Source organism: Nycticebus coucang, chromosome 1 (assembly GCF_027406575.1).
Source record: "Nycticebus coucang isolate mNycCou1 chromosome 1, mNycCou1.pri, whole genome shotgun sequence".
Taxonomy (NCBI): domain Eukaryota; kingdom Metazoa; phylum Chordata; class Mammalia; order Primates; family Lorisidae; genus Nycticebus; species Nycticebus coucang.
Genome location: NC_069780.1, coordinates 73,567,322 through 73,581,864, shown reverse-complemented (window position 1 = coordinate 73,581,864; position 14,543 = coordinate 73,567,322). Strand labels below are relative to the sequence as shown.

The 14,543-nt window shown below is 36.2% G+C and overlaps 2 protein-coding genes across 4 annotated transcripts in view; one reads left to right on the top strand and one right to left on the bottom strand.

Moving 5' to 3' along the window:
* Positions 1–2,934, top strand: part of PRMT9 (protein arginine methyltransferase 9) — a 104,583-nt gene extending 101,649 nt beyond the window's left edge. For all 3 annotated transcript variants that reach the window (XM_053582370.1, XM_053582359.1, XM_053582378.1), the window contains 3 exons: positions 777–930; positions 2,153–2,275; positions 2,572–2,934. In XM_053582370.1, the coding sequence (XP_053438345.1) occupies positions 777–930; positions 2,153–2,275; positions 2,572–2,787 (493 nt within the window). In that variant the 3' untranslated portion in view covers positions 2,788–2,934. The remainder of the gene's footprint in view (positions 1–776; positions 931–2,152; positions 2,276–2,571) is intronic.
* A 145-nt stretch (positions 2,935–3,079) lies between these two features.
* Positions 3,080–14,543, bottom strand: part of TMEM184C (transmembrane protein 184C) — a 35,121-nt gene continuing 23,657 nt past the window's right edge. Inside the window, exons 5-10 of the mRNA XM_053582391.1 lie at positions 10,598–10,672; positions 9,424–9,517; positions 7,914–8,026; positions 5,522–5,621; positions 4,853–5,024; positions 3,080–4,634 (exon numbers count right to left, since the gene is read on the bottom strand). Coding sequence (XP_053438366.1) covers positions 4,369–4,634; positions 4,853–5,024; positions 5,522–5,621; positions 7,914–8,026; positions 9,424–9,517; positions 10,598–10,672 — 820 coding nt within the window. The 3' untranslated portion in view covers positions 3,080–4,368. The remainder of the gene's footprint in view (positions 4,635–4,852; positions 5,025–5,521; positions 5,622–7,913; positions 8,027–9,423; positions 9,518–10,597; positions 10,673–14,543) is intronic.

Genomic DNA, 14,543 nt, shown 5'->3' with positions numbered 1-14,543 from the left:
TGAGGTTTAACTCTTGCTCGAGCTGGTCTCGAACCTGTGAGCTCAGGCAATCCACCCGCCTCAACCTCCCAAGTGCTGAGATTACAGCGGCCCATTTGGATAATGTTTATAGCTTTTTTGTTCCTTGTCTAGAATATACTCTAGGATTATATATTACATGTAGTTTTCATGCATGTCTCTTTTGTCATCTTTTTTTCTGAAAGTCTTTTGTGACATTAACAGTTTTGAAGAGTGGGGGGGCCATTTATCTTGTAGATTGTTCCTTGTGTTTTCTTATGATTAGATTCAGATCATCTATTTTAGAGAAAACGAAATACCACATAAGTCTTAAATCACATTTGGAGTCATATGGTGCGGCCTTACCCCATTATTTTTGATGTTAATTTAGATTCATGGTTTAAGTTGCATCCACCAGATTTTCTATAATAGATTACTCTTTCCCCTTTTATGATGAGTAAGTCATTTATGGTGGTCATGCTGTGTCCTTTTTCTAATCAAACTTTTGGCTACAAGTCTCAGCATCCACTGATGACTCCTGCTTCAATCTAGACTGTCTAGCTGACTGGTTATTTTTCTCTTACATTGATCAAAACATTGTTTGCCTTGTTGGCCTGTTATTTTCAGTGGTTTACCCTTCTGAACTACCACCCAGTAATAACAAAGTCCATTAGACGGTTTGTAATCTGTTGCTCTTAATTAATTCATCATGATTTTTCGGTATTTGTATGTATAAAATGTAGGGAATCAAAAAGCTTTTATATATATTTTTTTGGTAGGTGTTTACTGCAGTCTGGAGGCAAGATCTTTCCTCAGTATGTGCTGATGTTTGGGTTGCTTGTGGAATCACAGACACTGGTAGAAGAGAGTGCCGTTCAAGGAACAGAACGTACTCTTGGATTAAATATAGCACCTTTTATTAACCAGTTTCAGGTAAGCGTCTAAAAAAGATGTTCAACCAGGAATGGTGTTATGCATGGTCTACCTTACATCTCTCTTTGGTTTTATTTAGTGTTTATCTTTAGCTGAATTAGAATGGTAATCAGTTTCTTAGAGCAAAAGAACTTATTGTAGGTAAAAATCAACATAGGAGCTAGAATTGCCAAGAATTTTGTCATGACTACCAATAAGTTTATAGAAATTCCTCTGAATCACTCTTATACATGAAAGCAGGGTGCTAGGTTTTATTCTTAATAAGAAGTGTGCTCCCTGTCTAAAAAAGCAGCATTGAGATCTGTGTTCTAAACTTGAACCTTTACATTGAGACCTCAGGCTCCCAGCTGGTAGGTGTGTATACTGTGTCCATGGAGTAGGTAATCAGACTGCAGGGAGCAGGAATGTAGGAGCCTGGAAAAGTAGAGCTCAACTGAAAGGGGTTAGTCTCTGGCTGGGAAACAAGCCATCCAGATTTAGAAATGAGGGTGAAACTGGCACAGGCACTAGCAACAGAATACAGATTTGTGAGTTGAAATAGTGGGGAGTCGATGGAATGTGCAAGGAAGACGTTTGGGTCAGAGACACGTGAGAAGTATGTAGGGTCTGCTGTGTAAACCAAAGGAGAATTTTGGGAAGTGAAGTGTTGAATGCATAATTAAAGAAGTGAAATCTAAAACTTTTATCCAAAGGCTATAGTGAGCTCTTGAATATGCAGTTTTAAGTCTTCCATGAACAATATACCTGCTCAACAAATATAAATTAGTTGAGGGCTAGGTGCCCATAACTCAGTGGTATAAATTAGTTAAGGAACTTTCTTCAGGGCCAATTAAGGTTTTAGAGTTTGTTTATTAAACCCTCAAAAAATATAAAATTAAAGAGAATACACTTATCAGAAGTTTCAATTATTTTTTGCTGTGGTCCCCAAACACTGTCGTCTCCTTTTTACCTCATTTGCTCTTCATTCTGACATCAACAATTCTTTGATTCTACCAGAATCTACAACATAGTGATCCTGCCATCGTTTCACTGTACTTTCTTCTCATGTCCTAATCAAACTTTTGGCTGATAATGGGAATATAAGGAGGCAAGAGATGCAAATAGCATATTGAGCCAAGTACCAAGCAAGCATTGACCACAAAAGGAATGTGTGAAAGTGGAAAACTTGAGCCCTGACCACAAAAAAGATGAGATGAAAATGAAGTGTGTACTTTTCTTCTAGGTACCTATACGTGTATTTTTGGACCTATCCTCATTGCCCTGTATACCTTTAAGCAAGCCAGTGGAACTCTTAAGACTAGATTTAATGACTCCGTATTTGAACACCTCTAACAGAGAAGTAAAGGTAAGGACAACACGCAAAATTATTACTTTTGTCATGTTCAGAATTATCTGAAATTGGGCAGTACTTTGGGTACATACTTGTAGCCACATTCTTTCAAGGTTGTAACCTTATTTCTCTTCTGAATGTATTTCTCTTCTAGATTTCAATAAATATTCATGAATAAAATAGGCTAATATTATGAATTGGGTGATTAAATTTATTTTCAGATAAATTGTTGTATTTACTAAAAAGAAAGATGTTATCCAAGTCTCTGTTTAGAAATTAATAACAAAATTTTCGTACTTTAATTTTCATAGGTCCACATTTGCAAATCTGGACAAGTGACAGCTATTCCATTTTGGTATCATATGTACCTTGATGAAGAGATTAGGTTGGATACTTCAAGTGAAGCCTCCCACTGGAAACAAGCTGCAGTTGTGTTAGATAATCCCATCCAGGTTGAAATGGGAGAGGAACTTGTACTCAGCGTTGAGCACCACAAAAGCAATGTTAGTATCACAGTGAAGCAATGAAGAGCAGTTTCCAATGAAAACTTAATTACACCATCACATACAAAATTCTTGTCTTAATTAATGGGGATGTATAAAAATTTAATTCCTTCTAATGGTCAGATACTTAAAAAAATTGACATTAATAAAGCATATTTAAAAGTTCCTAAATTAAAGAGTAGCATTATTATAAAAATATTGCTATAGACTTGCATTCTTGAAAAGGATACATCATTAACTTTTCAAATTAGGAAACTTTTTGCTTGCTTTTACTTAAGAATTTTAAAAGTCTAACCCTCATCATCATGTGTCAACCATAAGTGGAGCAAAACTTAAACTTTTTAGACATCTTGGCCTTTTTTCTAGAGTTGGGAAACAGTGAAAGGCTGCTACTGAAGATTGAGTGTTAAGGTTACCTGTAAATTCCAATCTTACTTTTAAATACTCAGTGTACTTCAGAATTACTCCTCAGGTTTTATGTTTTGAAAATGCAAACTTGAGTAAGAATTTAAGTGGTAAACTAAATGTAATAAGGAGTTAGGGAATAAATAAATCTTCAGGAGGCAGCATTTTTCTTGGTCTACTTTAGCAGACAGGAACAAATTCAGGAAGATGATTTTCATGCTTTGTATATGCTGTGTGCGCTTTGTAAGTCAAAAGAAAAGATGATTATGTGATGAAAGTTCAGATTTCTGTAGCAGCAAGTAGTATATATATGTTGCTGCAAGATGTATTTTGCTTTTAAGCACTGCATGTGAACAGTTATTACTGTAAAAAACTGGCAGTACCATTGACAAACCACACACACACACACACACACACACACACAGTATATGCAGCACTGTGGTCACCTTTGAAGTACTTGCCTTGGCCACCATCTAGTGACTATAGTAATAAATTCTTCCCAAATAGTGCTTGCTTGTCTTCTGACAATGGTTTTATGTATAATTAAGACCATTCAGCCAAGATTTATTTTTGCTGCCACCTTTTAATAGCTCTGAGAAAAAGTAATTTTTATTTGTTTTTTACTGATTTTGCTGTGCCTCTTTTTTAAGAATTTTGGTTAAAACATTAAGGGTTTATGTTTAAAGTATGAGAGACATAAAAAGTTGCAGAAAACAAATGATAAATTCTTATTTATTGAAAGACATCCTGCTGAGAAATAAAGAAATAATTGTTAGGTAAGTTTATATGGCACATGATTATGATTAAGTTCCACTAAATCATATTTCTGTATGATGCTTTCTGTTAATTCCAGAGCATAATATTCATGCAGCAGTGGCAGGAATTACTGATTTTTTTTTTAAATGTCCATCCTCTTGATGAAGCAATGTAACATCACAATCATTTAGTTGGAGTCATTGTATATGATTCGAGTTAAGTAATACTCTAATGTTAAGAAGTGAAGTCTAAGTCTAGGAAATTTAGACTGATTATTTTTGATATACAAAACTTACATATATAAATCCAATAGCTGTACCTGGCTTTCACCTATTTTTGTGTTGAAATTTCCCGTCATTTATGGTTTGTCCCCAGCACAAAATCCTGAGCCATGGGATACCAGGTGGTAATATGGTAGTAGCAGAGTTTGCTTTTGCATACTGTTCATGAATCCACAGATATATTTGAAGCTTCTTTTTTCTCTTCTGTAGTATCATTAAGTATTTCACCACTTATCTTAGATGGAGTAGGTGTAGTCTGGGGAGTCACAGTGTGTCCAAACCCTTGGTAGTGACCCATGGGTGAAGGTGGCATAGAAGAGGAAATGGAAATTGCATCTTGTGATGATGAAGATAACAAGCTTGTGTGTTCATTTTGATCTTGATCCTCAGGAAACAACTTTTTCCTAGGATGTCCCCTGACTGTCCGTCCTTTAGAGTAATATAAAAGTTTCCATGTTAGTTAAGTTATTTTTACCATTATAAACTTATTCTAAAATAAGCTCCAACTTCCCATATTCTCACCCCCCAAAATTTATAAGACTATGCTGTGGGACTGCTTTAAACAGTCTTTCCTATCTCTTAAATACCCACCTATTTGGATGCATTACATGGCTAGTATTTGGGTGAATTAAAGAGCCAGTACTTACCAACATGCCTTACTTGTTCAGATATATCATCTCTAATATCTGAAACATCCCACATGGCAAGAAAGGAATCAAAGCATGAACCCTCTTCTGCTTCTTGGACATATGGTTTATATGAGAAAGTGTAGTGGTGAGCAATCGCAGCAAGGAACATCTCAATACAGATTATAAAGTCCTATAACAACAATAATGACAAAATGATCACTTATCTTTGGATTTGAATCTAGTTTTATAGAAGGCTTTCCCCAGGTATTTTTCATAAGTCCTAAAGTATACACAGCTGTTATTTTCCTTTTCAGGTTATATTCATTTTTCTATTTTCTAAAATAATTATTTTGACCTTTTCAAAAGAAGACAAATGCCAAAATTTAAATCTGACTTGCACTATGTTGAGGTATTTCTTAGTAAAGCACATTGCATTCTCAACACACCACCCAAGGCTAAGAGGAGAAATGCAGAAAGAGAAATGGGAGTAGGAATTACAAAATCCAGGTTTTATTCCTGGCTCTGCTACAAAAACAGTAATTATGGCCAATCTCTTCAGGGTTCCCTGTTTTCTCACCTGTAAAGGGAGAATAACAGTAGTTCTAGACCCTGCGTGTTGCTAGGTTTAATAAATAAAAAGCTAAACAAATAGTCCAATCTATTGAATTCAGAGAGAGCACTACTTACCTGGAGTCCTGTAGCCACAGCTTCTACAGTTTGCCATTCCCATGTATGCTTTTCAGAAATAACGCCAACTTTTACCAACAAAGCAATAACTACTGCTTGCCTATATGTTAGGAAAAGGTAAACGCCAAATCTATATCAAGCATAAAATGAGCAGTAGTTTTAAAAATATGCCATTTAAAATCATTAAACCCATTAAATAAAACCATATTCCCCTAAAAAAAAAAAAAAAACAAAACACCCTGCCCAACCTGTGGACCACCACCCTTCTTTCACAGTATATGTCTGAATAAACTGTATTTATATTAAATATATAGACTTGGTTTAAAAAGTCATCTACATTTTCATCAGATGAATTTTGATTATGTATTCTCAACACTTCAACACTTGGTTTATGCATCTTTTTTTTGTTTTAAAAGTATGCACAAGCAATTGTTCTTCATTTACACAGACAATGCCTAACACCTGTACAACAGGGAGTGAAAATGAAATAGGGGACAGATACTCTAATGTTGCTTACATATGTACCCTGTTTTCCCCAAAATAAGACATCCTCCGAAAATAAGACCTACTTACAGGAAAGATAAGACGTCCCCTGAAAATAAGACCTAGAGCATCTTTGGGAGCACACCTTAAAATAAGACACTGTCTTATTTTCGGGGAAACAGGGTATAAATTATTCAGATTAGTTTTAAATACGTCACTTGAAACCAGATTTGTTTGAAGTACTGGAGTTAGAAACCAACTCAGAAAAGGTCGAACTCCAAGACAGTCATGCTGAGCATTTCAAGCAATTCTAGGGATATGGCCCCAAGCTAAATTTAAATAGCCAATAATGAAATCCACGAGCTTTTTTTTTTGTAGAGACAGAGTCTCACTTTACTGCTTTCGGTAGAGTGCCATGATGTCACAGGACTCACAGCAACCTCTAGCTCTTGGGCTTCCGCGATTCACCTGCCTCAGCCTCCTGAGCAGCTGGGACTACAGGCGCCCACCACAACGCCCGGCTATCTTTTGGTTGCAGTTCAGCCGGGGCTGGGTTTTAACCTGCCACCCTGGGTATATGGGGCTGATGCCCTACTCACTGAGCCACAGGCATCACCCTAGACGAGCTTTTTCTTTTGTAGAGATAGAATCTCACTTTTTCACCCATGGTAGAGTGCCGTGGTGTCACATAGCTCACAGCAACTTCCAACTCCTGGGCTTAGGCGATTCTCTTGCCTCAGCCTTCTGAGTAGCTGGGACTGCAGGCGCCTGCCACAACGCCCAGCTATTTTTTTGTTACAGTTTGGCGGGGGTGGGGGTGGGGTCAGGTTTGAATCTGCCACCCTCAGTATATGGGGCCGGTGCCCTACCCACTGAGCCACAAGCACTGCCCAATAGACAAGCTTTTGTAGTTCTATATACAAGAATATTCACTTTAGTGGTGCTTGTGATGATGAAAAAATTAGCAACAACCTAAACATCACTAGGAGATTGGTTAAAAAGTTATATTCACACACCACCACTAAGCAAAAGCAAAAACCAAACCATCCATACATACCAAGTGTTTATAGTATGAAACGATTTCTGTGGAGTTATGTATGACCGAGGTGTACCAAAATGTTATTCTTTCTGGGTGGGGGGATTTCAGGATTTTTTTTCTTCTCCTTTTGTATTTCTATCTTGTTACATTTGGCATATTTGTATCTGGGATTCTTCCTACCTCTTTACTGAACTGAGATCTTCTATTTAAAAAAAAAAATTTACTGATAACCATTTTCCCACATCATTAAATATTCTATGTCATGCTTTCTTCTAAACTGCATAGAATTCTACTGTATGACAGGATCTTGACTTATTTTAATGATTCTTCTATTATCAAGATATTTAAGCTGTCTCAAATTATTTTCTTATAAATTTCATAATGACCATCCGATTTATTTCTTTGTGAAAATTCTAGAAGGGCTAAAGGGATGAGCTTTTAAAAAGGTTAAGTACAGTTCATCTTCTGCATTAAGACTATTGGCATTAAGACTATTGTAGTCCCAGCGCTGTGGGAGGCCAAGGCGGGTGGATTTCCTGAGCTTGGAGATTCAGAGAGCAGTATGAGCAGGAGTGAGCCAGAGTGAAACCCCGTCTCTACCAACAACAACAAAAAAAGCCGGGCGTTGTGGTGGGCGTCTGTAATCCTAGCTACTTGGGAGGCAAAGGGAAAGAGAATCGCCAAAGGAAGAACAGAAAAAACAAAACAAAATAATACATACACACAAAAACTTCAAACAAAGAAGAATGAACAAGCAAGCTGAAATTGAAAGCAAAAAAAAAAAAAAAAAGAAGACTATTTAAAAAAATCCTCCTTAATCAATTTTTGTTGCCATTTAGAAAATAACATTTAAGAGAATGTAACACTTACCAAAAAGAAACAAAAACCACCAGCTTTACACAAAGAAATTTTCCAACAGGTTGGATTGGACTCAGTTCCTCTTTTAGGACTTTATAAAATAGCAGGAGACAATACATAGCAAACTAGAAACAAGATTAACATTTAAACTGCTTCAGTAAGAGTAATTATTTTTTGGTAATAGAAATATTATATACCAGAGAATTGTTACAGAGTAATGTTTCAGGCAAATTTTTCTAGGCTTTATTCTCTTTTAGGTTAACAAGATTTATAATTTATTGTAGATGAATATATACCATAAGAAGTTTCTGAGAAGAAATGTACTTAACACATTCCTTGGAAATGTTTTTAAGCTGAGGCTAGGCACGTGGCTCAAGCCTGTAATCCTAACACTCTGGGAAACTGAGATGGGCACATCCCCTAAGCTCAGGATTTGGAGACCAGCCTGATTAAGAGCCAGACCCTGTCTCTACTGAAAACAGAGAAACCAGCTGGCTTTCTGTCGGGTGCCTATAGTCTCTCCCAGCTACTTGGAAGGCTAAGACAAAGAAGATCTCTTGAGCCCAAGAATTTAAGGTTGCTGTGGGTCTAGTAAGGCCATACCACTCTACCCAGGGTGACAAAATGAGACTCTGTCTAAAAAAATAAAAGTTAAAAAAAATAAATAAGAGTTTTTAAGTGTTCACTTCCTGGACCCATAAAGCAATCAATAATCAAATGACTTAAACAAATGGAAGAAAAAGCTATTTTTCAGCCAAAATTAAAAAAGAAAAAAAAAAGTATAATAACTTTTTTTTTTTTAAAAAACAGTCTCACTATGTTGCCCTGGGCTGAGTGCCGTAGCGTCACAGCTCAGAACAACCTCAAACTCTTGGGCTTAAGCGATTCTCTTGCCTCAGCCTACTAAGTGGCTGGGACTACAGGCACCTGCCACAAGGTCCAGCTTCTTTTTGTTGTTGTTGTTATTGCAGTTGTCATTGTTGTTTAGCAGGCCCATGCCGGGCTTGAATCCTCCAGCCTTGGTGTATGTGGCCGGTGCCCTACTCACTGAGCTATGGGAGCTGAGCCTATTCTCTTATTTTTATTCAAAATCTGTATTGACAGTAATTCAACACTTTCTTTTACTGATTCTGCACAGTGTATACATTTTTTTTGGTGAGTATATATAGTATATATATATCTATATATATATATATAGATATATATATATATCTATATCTATATATATATATATATACTTTGTTCACTTAAAGAGAACTGTGCTTTTATTTATGACATATCCACACAGCTATGCAATGAGCAACAGTAATCAAAGAACAAAAGACCAACAGGTCAGGGCATAAGTCACCAAATAATTAACGGATATAAAATTATATATATGTATGTATATTAAAGTTTTTTCAAGTCTTCCTATGGATTTCAAGATTAAAAAGAAACAAGCTTTATTCTAAGAAATTTTGCCTAAAAAAATTCAGACTCAGACACTGATTTAGTACAGTTAAGAAAATGAATATTTACTTACCAATTGTGACATATTATTTATTATAACCAGGTAAGTCCAAGCATTTGAAAAGCTAAAGTTCCCTTCATCATATATACCAACCAGCTCACAAATTCTGAAAAATTAAACATGAGACATCTTTATGATTAAGTCCAAGTGTACTTTATAATACAGTGACTACAATGCTAAAATTTGGAAGTCAGTTTATTTGAAAGATCTCATAGATAATCAATTGACTTTAGCCATAGAGGCATCAGTTCAAAAAATACATTTTTCCAGAAATGTTACCATGTGATTATTTCTCCAACTTGAAGGAAATCAAAATAAAGACACAAAATACTGAACTACAAACAGTGATTCAATTAATAAAAACTATGCTGCCTAATTTTGAAAAACTTGACTGTTTAATATACAATGCAGTCTATAAATGGAGTTGTAATTTTTTTTCATAAATTGTCCTGGAGGTAAATTTTATGAATATGTCGATCCTCTCAGGTAAGTATTACCATCAATATTGAGTTATATGCTTAACCAATTTGTAAACTGCAGAGAAATAAAACAAGTCTTCATAAATAAATGAATTTGCCTTAATTGGCTAAATAACTATTGCTAGCTCAAAGGCAGAATAAATAATTCTTTCACAGGTCTTTCCATTTCCAACATCCATGCAGAATGTTGGTAATAATAGGCATATAAAACACAGTGTTTCTGCGTTCAATTATTCGATGTCCTTCCATTTTTAAGGAATAGTTTTGCCAAGTAGCTTAATTGTATTCCATTTTACCTTAATTCAAACTCTTGACAGAATATTTTAAAGAAAAATATGACTTCTTTCTTGGAGTCTCTCAAATATTCTAAATTAACTATTTAGAAAATAAAACTATACAACTGACCTAAAGTAGCATATTTTAACTTCTGCATAAAAAGGTTTCTGTAAAATTCTGTATTTGAAAAGAAAGCATTTTTTCAAAGTGCTTTATAGCAAGCTGTAGAGAGGATGTAAATATTATAAGAACCTTGGGGTGATTCTTTGCTTTTAATTTGTTGTTTTAATAGAGTTTCTGTACACTGTGTTTTTAAAAGCAGACTAGACCTGCCTTAAACAAGTAAATTGAAATACTTTTTTTTTTTACTTAGTTGTCCCCACAGAAAAGCACAATTTTTTTTAATGGTAATATAAAATCTCTGTACTTACAAAGCAACAATGGTGGTGAATGGTCTTACAACTGTATATTGCAATACACCTAGTTTGCACCTAAATAGCAATACTCTGCAAAAGAAAAATAACAGCATTTCAGCACCAGATTTCCCCAGAAGCTCCTAATTAAAATCACTTTGACAAATGATATCATATTTATACTTCAATTTTGTCATCCTACATAGTGGTGGGAGAAAAATGTGGATGGCAGCAAACAAATTAACTAAATGCCATTTTTAAAATTATTTAACAACTACATTTTCAGAAAGATCTTTTTGTTTACAGTGTCAAGTTCTTGAATAGTGAAACACAGAACAAAAGTCACCAAAGTGGGTCCCTGTTTTTCTGGAAGAAAAACTAATTAACAAATGAAATCTAAGTGTGTGTGTATTATTTACATGTAGGATTGTTTCAAGTTTGGTACCATTCCAGAGAGAATCACTGAATGGATACTCTGAAAGACCAAAACAAAGATCCTGCACAGAACAGTTTTTATTCTTTCATCAGGCTCACTCAATGTAGGGGAAAACTCAAAAGGAGTAACAAAAAACACCCCCCAAACCCAAAACAACAATTGCCAAAAATAGTCCTGAGAACCACGTAGAAGCCCTCTTAAGATTTAGACCAAGTTGTTCTGAAGGCAAATGTTTATTCAGCACTTCTACCAGGAGAACTGGCTATCAAAAGTTACTTATTGTGAGTCCCTTAATTTAAGGATTACACCTAGTCCTTAGAAGACTGTGAGACTGGCATACAGACTCCTGAAGGTGCTGTACTATGAGGACCAAATAAAAACTATCAGGTCCTCTGTGCCGAGGTGATTTATTTCCACTACAACTCAGTGTACAGACAGTAATGGTGAGGTGTAAGAGTTATACACGGGCTTGCTGTAAGATCTCTTGATGAGAACACCTCGGCTATCCATGCTGTATACTCTTCACAAAGCTAAATTAAGTTAGAGCTGGGTTAAACCTCTAGTGATTCACATATTGTCAAAACAAAACTAAACCTGAGATGACTAAGGGTGACTATTCAGATTGGTTAAACAGATTATTAAATTCATTTGAAAGCTATGGAGAACTAGTCAACTATGTATCTGAAGAAATTACCTAGAATATGGCAAAGGTTATATATACATGAAAACATACGTGAGAGAGCTAAAGCATTACAAAGAGCAGAAAGAATGAGAAAGTCTAACCTATTCAGAGGTCCAGAATGGAGAATAAGGGAGAGAAAAAGTTTGAAGAGCTAATGGCTGAGAACTGTTCGGAATTCATTAATGAAAGACATGAAAGGCACACTATAAACCAAGGACTAAAAATCCAAACCACCTAGACATTTCACAGTGAAAGTGTGGGAAGGTTGGCTTGGCACCTGTAGCTCAGCAGCTAAGGCGCCGGCCACACACACCAGAGCTGGCGGGTTCGAATCCAGCCCGGGCCTGCCAAATGACAACTACAACCAAAAAATAGCCAGATATTGTTGTGGGTGCCTGTAGTCCCAGCTACTTGGGAGGCTGAGGCAAGAGAATTGCTTAAGTCCAGGAGTTAGAGATTGCTTTGAGCTGTGATGCCACAGCACTCTACCCAGGGTGACAGCTTGAGGCTCTGTCTCAAAAAAAAAAAAAAAAAAAAAAAAGAAAGAAAGTGTGGGAAGGCAAGGTCTTAAATACAGCTGGAGATACATCATCTATAATGGAATGATAATGGGGCTTAGTAATAACAACGGAAGCTAGAATTAAGTGGAATAAAATCTTCAAAGTTCTTGGAGAAAATATCTGTCAACACAGAATTAATACATCAGCAAATCTATCTTTCAAGAATGAGGGCAAACTAAAGACACTTTCAGATAAATAAGTACATTGAGAAAATTTGCCAGTGATACACCTATACTGAACAAAGTTCTAAGGGACAAGCTTTAGGAAGAAAGAAGTGATTCCAGATGCAAGATCTTAGATACAAAGAGTGGGAAACAACTAAACTGTTAACCTTGTAGTTAAATCTACAAAGGACTTAAAAAAAAAATCTACCAAAAAAAAAAGGTCTAATTTAAAAAATAAGATTTTAAGTACTTACAGTAAAATTTAGCTACTCTTCAGTAGTCACGATAAAAAGACTAGAAATATAAAAATAACTTTGAAACCAGTAACGAGAAAGAAAAGACCAAGAAAAACAACAATGAATGTAATCAACTCTCAGCAGGATCTGGAGTAGCACCTGTAATAAACACATAGCTATAGCTGCAGTGAAAATATATAAATGTATACACATTATTAACATTGCAAATAGCCAAAGATTATAAACTGATCAAGTTTTGCTACTAAGTAAGCTATGAAAAAGCTTTTGGTTTTCAGGGGTTTTAATGATTTACAATTGCAAATAACTGTAGATGGTGTAAAATAGACTTTTTTGTTACATTAATTTGTTTGTATTCCTCCAGTGTTTGCAAATTTTAAAATTTATTAAAATCTTTGTTAATTAGAAAGATTTCAAACTTCTTACACCTTCTTTTTTTTTTTTGAGACAGTCTCACTATGTCACCCTCAGTAGAGTGCTGTGGCATCACAGCTCATAGCAATCTCAAACTGTTGGGCTTAAGGGATTCTCTTGCCGCAGCCTCCCAAGTAGCTAGGACTATAGGTGTCCACCACAATGCCCAGCTATTTTTTTGTTGTAATTGTCACGGTTGTTTGGCAGAAAGGTTGTGTTTGACCGAACCAGCTTTGGTGTATGTGGCTGGCATCCAACAGGCGCCAAGCCTTCTTCTACCTTCTTAAAGTACTAAATAAAAACATCTTTTTAAAAAAAATGCTAACTGTAAAGTGGATTGGGTACTGAGACAAAAGAAGGACATCAGTGGGAAACTTTGGGAATTCTGGATTGAGTCTATAGTTATTAATACTGTACCAGTGCTAATCTCCTAGTTTTGACAAATGCGGTGTCAACCTGAGTGGATTAAGGAATCCCTAGAGAACTGGTAAAGCATTTTTTCTGGGTGTGTCTGTGAGGATGTGTCTAGAGACACTGGCGTGTGAGTGTGTGGACTAAGTGGGGAAGACCCATCTCCAGTGGTGGGCACCATCCAATCAGCAGTGGGCCTGGACAGAATGAACAGGCATAGGAGAGGTCATGTCCTCTCTTTCTCTCCAAGGGCTGAGGGATTCTTTTTCTCCTGCCACGGGACAGCAGAACTCCATGCTCTTGGGCCTTTGGACTCTGGAACTAACAACGGTGGTTTTCTGGGTTTTGAGGGTTTAGGACTTTGAGCCATGCTACTGGCACACTGGCTTTCCAGCTTACAGATGGCCTGTAGTGGAACTTTTCAGACTCCATTACCTTGTGAGCTGATTCCTCTGTCATGTATCTGTGTATGTATCATATTGGTTCTATCTCTTTGGAGAACCTAATATCACAAATGTACCACAAATACTTAAAATAATATCAAGAGAAGCTGGGTGAAGGGTAAATGGGAAATCTCTCTTATCTTTGTACTTTTCTGTAAATTAAAAAATTCCAAATGTAAAAGTTTATTAAAAAGAATGCAATCAGGCTTGGCACCCGTAGCACAGTGGTTACAGCGCCAGCCACATACACCGAAGGTGGCAGGTTCCAAGCCAGCCTGGGCCAACTAAACACAACAAAAAAATAGCCAGGCATTGTGGTGGATGCCTGTAGTCCCAGCTACTTGGGAGGCTGAGGCAAGAGAATTGCCTAAGCTCAAGAGTTAGAGGTTGCTGTGAGCTATGACACCACGGCGGCACTCTACTGAGGGCAACATGGTGAGACTGTCTCAAAAAAAAAAAAAAAAAAAAAAAAATCAATGGAGAGAAGAAAAAGCAAGAAGTATGAAAACAGAAAGATGGCAAGACTATAAACGAATATATCAATCACAAAAATCTAAACTGCTTAACCTGTTCAAGTGTGGGTTGGTAAGAGTAAAAAAA